Source organism: Galeopterus variegatus, unplaced genomic scaffold (assembly GCF_000696425.1).
Source record: "Galeopterus variegatus unplaced genomic scaffold, G_variegatus-3.0.2 Scaffold175, whole genome shotgun sequence".
Classification (NCBI taxonomy): Eukaryota; Metazoa; Chordata; class Mammalia; order Dermoptera; family Cynocephalidae; genus Galeopterus; species Galeopterus variegatus.
In genome coordinates this window covers 369,158-382,373 of record NW_007726286.1, presented here as the reverse complement: position 1 = coordinate 382,373, position 13,216 = coordinate 369,158, and the positions used below count along the sequence as shown (strand labels likewise).

Sequence of the window (13,216 nt, the reverse complement as noted above, 5' to 3'; positions counted from 1 at the left end):
GTGCGCCCCTCCCCCCTTGCCACGGGGCGGGGGAGTCGCCTGGTTTTTGGGCTCCCGCCCTGCGGGGGGAGCGCCGCCGCGCTCCCAAGCGGCGCACTGTAGCAGTGCGCCACTGGGCCGGCCCGAAATTAAAACTAATTTAGTGATAGATACTCGATCATATTTTTAGTGTGAGGGAAGAAATTCGGGGAAATTTAGAAAATTGATATAAAATCCCTTAAAACCTCAGTGTGGAAAATGCAAAGTAGCGTTTTGCATATAGTCTAAATTGGATTTTTGGATAATGTTTATATAGCATTTCTGCTTTTGTCAGGCTGCCTGTTAAGACTATGGTAGTAATTCATCTGTTTAGCAATTTTTTTTGAAGCACCCATCTTTTCTCAGCACCATATTATGTATTAGGATCTAAAAGAACGGTATGTGGTTCTTACTCTTAATTTGCTTTCTCTTTAGTTGGAAAATGAAAATACATATCTAAAACCAATGATAATACTTTAAAATGCATGGAGTGGTAAAATTTATATACATAAATGTGTCCCAAGCATGTAAGGTAATGAAAAGATAATAAAAATTTGCACACCTGGAAAGTCCTTGAATGGTGATGAGCTTCGAAGATAGCGCTTGGTCTGGCAGAGAGAAGGGAGGTGGCCCTGAGTGCCAAGGAGAGCATGAGAAAAGGTCCCATGAGGGTCCTGAGTGTGTGTCATGCCTTGAGGAAGAGGCTTCATACTGAAGAGCAGTGGGACATGATGTTAGATGAGTAGGGCAGAGGACTCTGAATATGCCCATAGCTGCCTCCTTATATTTCACCCCCTTTGTTGCAGAGTTGCTCAGTCATGCATTGTGACAGGTAGCTGACTTATGCTTGCGTAGGGGATGATATACTCTGGTTTTAAGGCTCTGCCATGTGTGTGGCTTGAAAAGGTAGTAAGTGGAAAAACATCCCCTTTCATGTGTGTTTTCATAGAGTGCAGATCTAAAGAAGCTCAAAGCAGACAGCCTACATTGTTCCACTGGCATGCTCTGTGAGGCAGCAGAGATAGAGAACACTGCGGCTGGGACAGGAGAACCACATTCAAGTCTCGTGCTGCCACTCAGATCCACACGTCTGCAGGCTTCCATGTTATCTATAAGTCATGTATAATTCTTGATGACTCTGACATACTGGTTTAATATAGTAGCCTAGAAGTTCAGACAGGATGTGAGTTTTACCCTCTGTTACTTTAACTACTCACTCCAAATAAATACCATGATGTTACTGACAGCACTAACTCAGGATTATGAAGGGGGATGAGTGTACTAACCTTCCAGCAGGCCATGCATTTCTGGCCTGGCTTTCTTTCCTCTTCATCTCTTCTCCCCAGGGCTCCCCAGTGTGGACCTGCACACACATACCAGCTCTGAGGCAGGACAGGTGCTGGGAATGGAGTGGGAATAACACCAGTAGAAAACCAGAGGCTTCCGCTGACTAGTGCCAACTGCTGTTTGTGAGGCCCTGTCTGTAATGTGAGGTCAAATGATGTAACGATGCTTGGAAATAGCCCTGAACGCTCTTTAAAGAGAGTTTTACAAGGTTTTATAGATATGGAATGTATTTGAATTATATTTAGGTTTGATGTCAGCATTGCTTGATTCTTTTTATATGTTTTTTTTAATGTGTCAACAATGTGCTAGCTGTTGTACAGAGTTCCTGATCCTTTTACTTATTTACTTGTTCGTTTATCCATCCATACACCCACATTTTTTAAAATTTTAAACTCTTATAGTGTACTAGGTTCTGAGAAGGGTATGAGAGGAAAGTTAATCCTTTACCATCCAAGGCTGATTTTATAGTTGGAGAGAACAGACTAAGAAACAGTTAATAATTCAATAAAGTAATGAGTAAGGGCACAAAAGAGTGATATAGAAAATAAATGCTACTGGAACAGAAGTGAAATAGGAAATTATGTAATAGAGCAGTGGGAAAGGGGCAGGCAAAATGCTGTAAAAGGGGAAGAAGACTCTTAGTTACCAGAGGAGAGCAGCTCTGCGTAGATCTTGTGTATTATATGTTCCAAGAGAAAGACTGCCATGAGGGGGTTAATAAAAAGTTCCTGGGCTTTATTTGAGATTTGTTGAAGCAATAACTCCTACCATTTTAAAGGCCCCAATGAAGCTTTGAAGTTAACACCTCATTGCTGACAAGTATGATGGCTTTTCATTCTGTACGTTTATGCCCTTGCATAAAAAAAGTAGGACAGAGGACTCTGAATATGCCAACATGTGTTCAGTCTGGATTCAAGGCCCCTTTTCCTTTTTTCCTGCCTCAACCTGTCTCCTTGGTGGGGATGTGTAAATTCTAGTGCTCAGAGGGGAAGATAACACCATACAGTGTTTGCCAGCTGATAGCCCCATATGGCAAGTGCGCAGTCTGCTATTGTTCCCAAACTCCAATTTCCTTTCATTCTAGAGATCTCCTTGCCCATTTTCAGCCAACCATTATTTATTGAGGGCCTGTTAAATGAAAAAAGGCATGTTGAAGTAAAGGCCTTGGTAAAGGACTAGAAGTGTCAAGTATTATCGTCATCAAGCACTGAAGGGGAAACAAAGAAGTTGTAGATCTCTGCCCTCAACAGCTCACTATTCAGTTGGGAGTCAAACAAGACCCAGGATAAGTAGCACTAGAAAGCAGTATGTGAAAGGTGTCGGTGGAGGATTGCAGACCACAAGAGCTAGAGGAGATCAGAGGTTCTCTTTTACTCCTCCTTATCTTGGTTTCACACACTTTCCACTTGCTCTGAAGACCAAGAAATGTGGTTGGGTAAGGAGAAGCTATTTCTCTTTCCCTCATAGGCCTTGTGGGGAGGGACAAGATGTTTTTACTTTTAACACTGATTTTATTTTTATTTGAGCTTCATAGGCGTTTTATTAATATATTCTTCCCTATGTACGTTAGGTTGTGAAAAACTGATGCTGCTGTTGCTGTTTTAATGAGCAAGGTTCTTGTAGCTCTCTTTATGACAGCTACATTTGTTTGCAAGCTGCCTGGCTGTGCTAGGGGTGTAGACAGCAGCTTTGGAATGAAGTGCATTTGTGGGAAGCCAGCATGTCCTAAGGGGATCAAACCCTTGACCTTGGTCTCATTCACATGATGCCCTGAGCAACTGAACTAATTGCCCACTGTTTAGCAGATTAGATCAACAACAAGGCCAAAAACCATTGTTAATATCCAAAAGGTAGTAACTCTCATTGGGGTCACACTTAGGCACGAGAAGAGTCTACGTAAGTATTTTTCATTTAGGCAAATAGACTTCTAAGATAGCAGATATGGAAATAGATAGACAGAGATATTTGTGATCATGTCAACCAAATTCCTTAAGGGTAACTAAAAAGCATATCCTTTGTTGGAAGCTGAAGAGGTCTTTGTGGTCGTGGCTGTGTCTCCCTCCAGCTGTGTGAGTTTGTGTAATTGAGTAAGTGGCTTCCTTTCTCTGAATTTCAGCTTTTCCCTGTTTGTCAAATGGGTTAAATTAGAAGTTTAGACTTCTAAAAGGAAAGTAGTAAATTAGAAGTTTAGACTTCCATTGGAGTATCTCAACCAGCAGAAGAGGGGACATGGGCATCTTAGAGGATTTGGGGGCATAGCTTAAAGCTTCAAAGTGAAAAATTTTGTTGAAATCATTTTGTTTGTCTAACAATTCACTGAAACATTGCATTTTCCTCTATATCAAGTTCCTATTTACTTTATAATGTACCCCTTTCCTCAGTTTGAGTAAAACCAACCCATCAGGAAGATATACCATGTTTATCTTGGGGTTCCAGTCACTCCTGGCAGTCCCCAGGCATCCCTGAATGTTGGCACACACAACTTTGAAACTCTTAGAATTAGATGATCTGGTGTTGACTGTAACATGCTCAACTTCTGAGCAACTTCTGTTGTTCGGCAAAGCTCAGTGAATTTTGTGCATGGAAAAGATACATGGACAATAGCAAAAAGAATGGATTTATGAAAGTTGTTCCTTGCTGTTTTAAAAAGGTACCCAATTAGCTCAGTTGTTTAGAGCATGGTGTTATAACACCAAGGTCAAGGGTTTGGATCCCTGTACCAGCCAGCTGCTAGAAAAATAAAATAAAATAAATAAAAAGGTCCCCAAATCACCAACGGCTTTATTTATTCAGCAGTTTTAATCAAGCCAGTTTTAAACTGGTTCTGGGGAGCTCTGAGACTACAAGGCACACCTCTTTGGGTTTACCTTTATAAAATTTGATTGGGATAATAGTACCTTCACAACTCTCTAGGCTTTCATCTTTTTTGTGAACTCTTTTATAAGCTGAATTTACATTTTCTTTCCTTTAGTTGATGCAATATATATATTTTTAAGTTTGTGGCTATAATGTGACACAAGGTATTGAATAGTTTGAGACACAATGTCAAAATAACCCAAGAAGGGGATCTGAAAGAAAACCTGAGTTCATGTACAAAACAGAGATTAGAAGTACAGATACAACCTTATTCAATGAAAGAAAATTTACTTATACTGTTTGCTTCAGCAACAATGATTATAAATAAATAGGAGATTAGGAAGGGGTTTATATTTTTCTTTTTAAGTTTAGGATTCCTCTACCTACTTTATCATAGATGGTTATATAAAGGATCTCATATTATACTGTAGCAAATTGTTAATATTTCTTCATACAGAAAACATTGCCGTATGTTTCAGGAACATTTCTTGGTAACATAAAATGACTAAGCAAATTCCAGAAAATTCTATTGTTTGTAAGTTTTAAAATTTATCCTGTAATCCCTTTAAAGTCCACATTAGCTCGCTTTGTCAAGAAAGAGTTAATCCTTAAGACATTATAGTCTCAAATGACTAGAAGTGATTGGTCAAAATAGTAGTGGAAATTTGTTGCATTGTTTTCTATAAACCACAACCAGATCTCATTAATTGAAAAATGAATGTCAATTTGTGTTAGTTAGCATCTATAAACCAAAAAGGTACAGTGATCCTGGCATGTGATGGGTAATAAAAACATCAGCAAAATGTATCAGGTGAAAAAGAGAAGAAAGTGTGGGGAGAGGTAAATTCAAAACCATACTGGAGGGCCCCACATAAAGGGTTTTCATGAGGCTTCTGCATCACAATAAGTGAAACCACATGGAGTTTTAATTATTACTACAGTATATATTAAGTACAAATACACACGAGGAGCATTTTTTATATTAACATGCCGTCTGTGTGAACTGCATGCTTCTGTAGGGGGGCAAATGTTGATGTTTTAAGTGCGACTTCTTTCCGTTTTAAATTGCTCACGTTTTTCTGTTTTTTCTCATATGATCTGAGTATTGAACTTAATGCATTCAGAAGTGACCTGCCCATAACTATCGTCTGTGTGAACTGCATGCTTCTGTAGGGGGGCAAATGTTGATGTTTTAAGTGCGACTTCTTTCCGTTTTAAATTGCTCACGTTTTTCTGGTTTTTCTCATATGATCTGAGTATTGAACTTAATGCATTCAGAAGTGACCTGCCCATAACTATTAGCTCTGCCAATTCAAGTTCACCTAGATGTTCTGCAAAGCAAAGGCTGGCTGAGGAACATGTGTGGCCTCCATCCAGTGTCTGTATTGTATAAGACAGGGCATAAGCACTGCACTGGAGAGATGTTAAATCTCATCTGCTCCCATTTCTGATTCTGTCATAACCACTGCTTCCATGTTTTTAAACTTGAGCTTGTCAGAATTTCAGTCTCAGGAGGGGTTAGGTAGAGGCAAGTTGAGGATGCAAGAATTTATAAAAAGCAGGGAGTAACTGCCCGGGCTATGTTAGTTTTGGTTTGTCATCTTGAAAGCATTTGCTTCTGGAATTAGAAGATGCTCACTAGCTTTTCACCCTCTGCTTATGGGCCTGTGGATTCTGGGGAAATACTAATGAGGGATGGGATCCTCTCTGTCTACTCCTCTTCTAAGGCTGTTGCTTCTCCTTCTGTCTTGGAATTCATGGTCACAGAACATTAGAGCCGGAAGGGAACTTAGAGCTCATCCCCCTCATTTTACAGATGATGACACTGCCACCTCTGACTTCTGCCTCTGGCCTTCCACTCTCAGTAAGAAGAGCCAGGCAGGTGAGACTTTTAACAATTGCTGGGCTGGGCAGGGCTGGGCTGGGCTGGGTTGTCTGATCGGTACTGTCCGATTTGTGAGAAAAAGTTTTGTTAACAATATGTTGTTTTTAAATAGTTAACCTTTTATTAAAAATGCACATCATGACACTTATGATGACAAGTGCATATAAGCAGTGTGCATTTTAACAAAAATTAACAACCCTCAATGAGCACCTTTAAAGAAAAGCGTTAGAATTGTTCCTTTAATAAACATTGTAGTATTCAAGAACAAGTGCTGAATAAAAGTAGGACTGAAGAAGAACATATTCACTAAGGTCTTCAAAATTGCTGAGTACTTTTTCTTATAGCTAAAAGCTATAGGAAAAGCAAATGTATGAGATCCAAATAATTGGAAGATTTTAGAGGAGATCAAAATTGTAATAAGAATACTGGTATTATAAAAGGGCTTGTCACAATTCCGTCGATTCTAGAAAATCATAATGAACCCAGTCTTTAAAGATCCCAACTATAAGTTTGTAGGCATTTCAGAACACTGATTTCCACATGAAATAGTTTACAACTGTGGTTTTATATGTTAGGCACCAGAAATGTCTATTAAGGAGGCATACTGTTAGTTTTAGAAGTTAAAGGACTTCACATTTTAGGGGAAAACCGTCTTTACCTTTAGGTTACTCCCTCAAATTTACCTCATGCTAATTCTGTAGGATGTGGTACAGGGCCTGGAAGATGGGCAGGGAGGTGCTTTCCTCTTAATCTCCCCTAGGCAGCAAGCCTTTCACAAAAGCTACTGTCAGCACTTGGCCTCAGTCAGGTCACAATCTCCCATTAGGACCTGGAATGCAGTTATTCCTTAAGGTACCTCCTGCTACCCCCTTTCAAAACCTACTTATCCAGTTTAGGACCCTTTGGAGAATCCCTGAGGACCAGACTCTCCTATGCCACCCCAGATAAATAAGATAGCTTCAGATTACATTGAAATCTGGCTTGATTTCACTGTTTCTAAGATGAAGATTATAACAAGATTTCAAATTCTTTTAAAGGGTTAAAAGAAGCAATAGGAACATGTTAGGGTATTTTTTTGATGTCCCTTCATTGATGAAGGAGCCCTGCCAAGAGTCCCAATAATAAAACTGATCATTTTATAATTTTATATTGGGTTGAGAAAAACAAACTACTTGTCTGACTTAGTAAAAATTTCACTTTAAATATCTAAAGTGCAACAAGAAACAGAGAGAGAAAAAAACTAATGAGGATTCAATCTTAAAGTCTGGTGAGTGAACCTATATGATTAGAGTGTTGGGTTGGTTTACACATATGACCTAGCACACATTTGTGTTTTTAAAGCCCTTTGGGATTCTCCGGGGGTGAAGAGCTTAAAGATAAATGCCGTTAAGACTGTAAAATGGAAAAAAAAAAAAAAAGACTGTGAAGTGACCAATGAAATTAAAAGGTCTGTTTTGTGGCTTGCTGTTCCTTTTTGGGAAAGCTAAAGTTTTCTTTTTTCTTGTAAAAATTCTATCATTATTTTAATTGATATTTACAGATTTTTCCCCCATCTTCTGTTATAATTTTTAGGTGCTTCAGAACTGGGCCCTTTTTCAGACCCCAGGCAATTCCCAAGCATTTCATCCCTCACTGAGAGCCGCTTCTCCAACCCACGAATGCACTATCCAGCCACCTTTACTTACACCCCGCCAGTCACCTCAGGCATGTCCCTCGGTATGTCCGCCACCACCCACTACCATACCTACCTGCCACCACCCTACCCCGGCTCTTCCCAAAGCCAGAGTGGACCCTTCCAGACCAGCAGCACTCCATATCTCTACTATGGCACTTCGTCAGGATCTTATCAGTTCCCCATGGTGCCGGGAGGAGACCGGTCTCCTTCCAGAATGCTTCCGCCATGCACCACCACCTCGAATGGCAGCACGCTATTAAATCCAAATTTGCCCAACCAGAATGATGGTGTTGACGCTGATGGAAGCCACAGCAGTTCCCCAACTGTTCTGAATTCTAGTGGCAGAATGGATGAATCTGTTTGGCGACCATATTGAAATTTCTCAGCAGTGGCCCAGCGGTATCTGGGGGCTACATCCCACATGTGTCAATATATACATATATAGAGAGAGTGCATATATATGTATATTGATTAGCTATCTACAAAGTGCCTACTTTTTAGATTTTTCATTCACTCTGTCATGATCTTGCAACCGTAAGAGGGTAGATATTGAGAAGCAGAAGGCCCAAGAGAGACAATCATAATCAGGTTTCAGATTGTTTACTATTTAAGATGTACTGTTACAAGGGAAAAGGTATTTTTGTTGTTGTTGTTTGGTTATTATCATAAATAACCTGTTCTTATGCCAATTCAGAGAGGTGGACTCCAGGTTCAGGAGGAAGAAGAGCAAAGCCACTTCCTCTCTGTGCTTTGAAACCACACACCCTCATGGTTGCAGCTGTGTATGGACCGGTGCACTCTGCAGACCAGCTTACAAAGCCAGTCATGGTGCACATAAAGGGACAAGCAGTAGAATGGATGCTTCCATTATGGTATGATCCATTCAGGATAACTGTTCCAAACTTTGCTTTCAGACTTGCTGCAGGTACTCATTTGAACTCATTGGTTCAGTTTTGTTTTTTTTTTTCCTACTCTAAAAAGTGATTTCAAAAATACTGATCAGGATACATAATTTTATTTTACTTTTTTATACTTTTCCCCCCTTTTCCCATTTAACCAAAAAGAAATCCCATTCCTAAAACTCCCCTTTTCCTTTTATGCAAAACTGAAAATGGCAATACCTTATTATAGCCATAATGGTATAGATAGTGTTTGTGTTTGGCTGTGTGTTATTTGTTTTCTTTTTTTTTTTTAAATTATGAATATGTGTAAAATCTGAGGTAACTTGCTAACGTGAATGGTCATATAACTTTAAAGATATATTTATAATTATTTAATGACATTTGGACCCTTGAAACATTTCTTAGTGTATTGATATGTTGACTTCGGTCTCTAAAAGTTCTCTTTATTAAATAACAAATTTCTTTAGTGGGCTAGAGCCATATCTGAAATATTGCTAAGCAATTTCAGTTCATCCAGGCACAATGTGATTTTTAAAAATACTTCCATCTCCAAATATTTTAGATGTAGCTTGTTTTTGTGATGTATGAAGGAAATGTTATGTTTAGTTCTTTCAAATCTTTGCCTCTTAACACAGCTTTGCCTTGTAAAGCAATAATTAGGGATTTAAAAAACAACTTTAAGCCCTTTATCACTTCTGTTGCCCTTTATCAGCATGAAATGCTGGAGGGATGTAGTTTCCTAATTTCTTTTGGATAATTATGACTCTTGTCATATTAAAAAGACAAGCACAAATGAATCATTGAACTGCAGAAGAATGTTCTGTGGATTCAGAGTTAAGCAAAACTTTAAATCGCCAGGCTTCTTAGTGAAGACACAGTCAGCTTAAAGCCACACATGTGGATAAAGGATCAATCACGATGCATATAGTACAGGAAAGCAAAATTGCACCAGGGACTCTTAAACAACCAGCCTTACCAAACAGTAAATCAGGGGAACCAAAATCTGCCTTACCCACGGCCCCACTGGCAGCTTGGCACAGAATTCGCATTTAAAGGAGCAGAATGAAGTCATTGTCCTATGGGAGCTGGTCATCTGAAGTAGCAGCCAGGTTCCAGGAGGTAGCTGATCTGAGAGGATATACAGCCTGTGGGGACCTACATGCAGCCTTTGACATTTGTATTTCTTACGATAGAGAGCCAAGGGAGGGCATGGTATGTGCAGTTTGGTGTCTACTACTGTGTATGAATTTGAGCTAGAGCCCTCCTGTAGGATGCACTTTGACCACTCCTGGCAGCCATATGGCAAGTTCCCAAGTGCAAATCCTTAATACAGGCCAGGCACATTTAATGACACCAACCAGGCAAATCCCTGCTCTCTTCCCCCACAGGTCAGGGCTCCCTCTTTTGAATCTTGTGCCCTCCTAAGTAGAACTTTGCAGAGGCCCCCTTGCTCTCTGGTCATTCTCAAGCCCACTTTTGTAGGCTGCCAAGCATTGCAGGAAGCTTATGAGGTAGTTGGACCTGTGCTTCTTGCTTGGGAGTGTCCCTTGGAATTCATCCTGATTCCTAATAAAAACTGAGGGGAAAACAAAAGAAAACACTTTGCCTTCTAAAGGTTGTATACCAAGTATGCTTAGATAAATAAGCCACTTTTCTTTTACTTAAGATGGAAGTAGTAATTGATACTATTTATTGTTTGTGTGTGGTAGCTTGAAGCATGCCACTGTCCATTTATTTGTAAGTGTAAAATATGTGTGTTTGTTTCAGCAGCACTTAAAAAAGCCAGTGTCTGGTTACACATTTCAATTTTAATTAATTGACATAAAAATGTTACTGCCGGTGCCAGCTACACCCTATTTAATAAAAAATGGTACTATATTTGTACATTATTTTTTAATGTTAAAAGGGCTTTTTTAAGTTTACAGTACACATACTAAGTGACTTTAGGGATGCTTTTGTGTTGAAATGTTATAGTGGCTGCAGGCAGCAACCCAGAAACACTTTAAAAGTTTTTTTCCTTGGGAAAAAATTCAAGCACTTCTTCGCTCCACCCTCACTCCAACCCACCCCAATGGGGTAATTCACATTTGTTAGAATGAATACTGTCCTTTCTTGTGGCCTAGGGGTTAAATATTTCTTTTAAAAAAATTTTTCCCCACTGCACCCTTAATTTGCACTGGGTCACGTATATGATTTGTAATTTCAAGACCAGAGCAAAGTCATACTACTACTATGGAACCACGTACTAGTCAACACTCTATTACCTTGGGGTTAAATAGTGTGGTTCTTTATGTAGCACAAACTTGCTGGAATTTACAGCGTGAGCAACGCAGCCACATTTTTATCCATTTCAACTGTCTCACACATTTTAACCTATGTCCAGAACAGGTACCTCACCTTCGGTTTTAGATTAGTGGAATGCCATTCAACCTGGAACTCAACAGATTTACTATTGTTTGCTCTTTAGACTGTCTCCCCTCCCACCCCCACCCCAGGGCCCTTTAAAATTGAGCAGAGCAGTCCACTCCACCCTATTAGGGACTATCCATCGTAAATTCAACAGGGAGGAGATGTGTATGCTGGCTAACGGGCTCCCTCCACTCCGAGGAAAGGGACTGACCCAGAATCTAGTTTAGTACATGGAAACACAAAGCATTAGCAAAAGTGATAATAATACCTACCGTATTTGAAAGAACAATAATAAATCAAATAAAAGACGACTCTTCTAAACCTTGAATCTGTTGTTCTTAAAAAGATAATGCATTTAAAAATATTTTCTTTGTGAGCATTTTTTAGATGTCTGTTTACTTCATGTTTACAAATAATTGTTTGCTTTTTAATGCAGTACTTTGAAATATATCAGCCAGAACCATAACTTACAATAATTTCTTAGGTATTCTGAATAAAATTCCATTTTTTGGATATGCTTTACCATTCTTAGATTTCTGTGGAACAAAAATATTTGTAGCATTTTGTGTAAATACAAGCTTTCATTTTTATTTTTTCCAGTTGCTATTGCCCAAGATTTGCTTTCCATACACATATTGTACAAATTCTGCTTTGTGCCACAGGTCATGATTGTGGATGAGTTTACTCTTAACTTCAAAGGGACTATTTGTATTGTATGTTGCAACTGTAAATTGAATTATTTGGCATTTTTCTCATGATTGTAATATTAATTTGAAGTTTGAATTTAATTTTCAATAAAAATGGCTTTTTTGGTTTTGTTATGTGTGTACATTGGGTCTTTTCTCATCTGCGGTTTCTTCTCTAGTCTGATGCCTACTCCTGCTTACACCTGGGCACTTATTGGTTTTAGGACTTGCCAGGGCTGGATAAGAGCAGAGATCATATATTACTGGTGAGAAGAAAAAAAAAAATCTTGGTAAGCACTATCTTTTTATTTTGACCTATTCCTAGAGAGAGGTGGGCAAAGAACCTAGTGGTGAACTTGCTTTCTTATAAGTCTGTGTCAGGAGGAAGGACTGCCCACCCCATCCTTGCGTAAAGCCCCTTATTCCAACTATGGGACTGGTCAGGGTGTATAGATCGCAGCCTCTATGGTTTCATGATACTAAACTCTGGGAACATGAACAGAGCCCAGCAAGTGAAGCCCTCGGTGTAGTCAAAGATCTCAGGCAGCTCAGACATTGGGGGTGTTCTGTTTCCTTCCCACGTCTCTTTTGGGTTCTTAAAAATAATGGCAACTAAAGACCACAGGTGAGTAAAAATGGACCTTGGTTTGGAGGGCTCTAGCCTCAGAAAAATTCTACTAGTGAACATAACTAAAGTTTGGAGAATTCTTTTCCCTTGGCCATTGTTTATTTTTGGTAAGGTCCTTCCCTGCGATGAGGTTGAGGGTCTGGGATAGAGTGGTTGCTTTCTTTATGTCCTGTGCTTTCTGCCTGCTTTGGCTTACCACCGTTCTAAAAGGAGGGGCCCAGGAGATGTCGTGCAGAAAAGGTCAGTCACTGGCCAAGCCCTTCCACATTGTACTGAGAATTAGAGGCCTCCTTTAAGAGCATCTGTTCATTGTTAACCCTTTGTTGCTGTTTTCTAAGAAATCTTGAAAACAGTTTATTTCTAAGAATAGGATACATTCTAAAAGTACTTGGGTGAGCTTAGGCTAGAGAGCTTATTTGCAGGTCTTTGAGGATGAATATTTATGTTTTTAAATGCAACATCTGTGTGACTTTAAAAGGCAGCCACAAGGGAGGTGGGCACCATGGCTTTCTTTCTCCAGTTTTGTCCGGTAGGATGGTTTAGGGCAAATCACTCTACTCCTCCGAGTCTCCATTTCTTGGTTTATGGGAAGGCATTGGGTTAAACCTTGGCACTGTTGACGCTTTAAACCTGGTAATTCTTTGTTGTGTGTGTCAGGGATGCTGTCTTGTGCATTGTAGGATGTTTAGCAGCACCTGGCTTCTACCCACTAGATGTTGTAACACCTCCCCAGTGATGACAACCAAAAATGTCTTCAGACATTGCACATGTCTCCTGGTGGGGGGGGGGGGGGGAAATCTCCCTTGATTG

At 39.7% G+C, this 13,216-nt stretch overlaps 1 protein-coding gene across 1 annotated transcript in view; it reads left to right on the top strand.

Annotated features, from left to right (window-relative positions):
• RUNX2 (runt-related transcription factor 2) overlaps nucleotides 1-11,887 on the top strand; it is a 127,304-nt gene extending 115,417 nt beyond the window's left edge. The window contains exons 6-7 of the mRNA XM_008563601.1: nucleotides 6,038-6,103; nucleotides 7,679-11,887. Coding sequence (XP_008561823.1) covers nucleotides 6,038-6,103; nucleotides 7,679-8,157 — 545 coding nt within the window. The 3' untranslated portion in view covers nucleotides 8,158-11,887. The remainder of the gene's footprint in view (nucleotides 1-6,037; nucleotides 6,104-7,678) is intronic.
• Nucleotides 11,888-13,216: the final 1,329 nt, after the last annotated feature.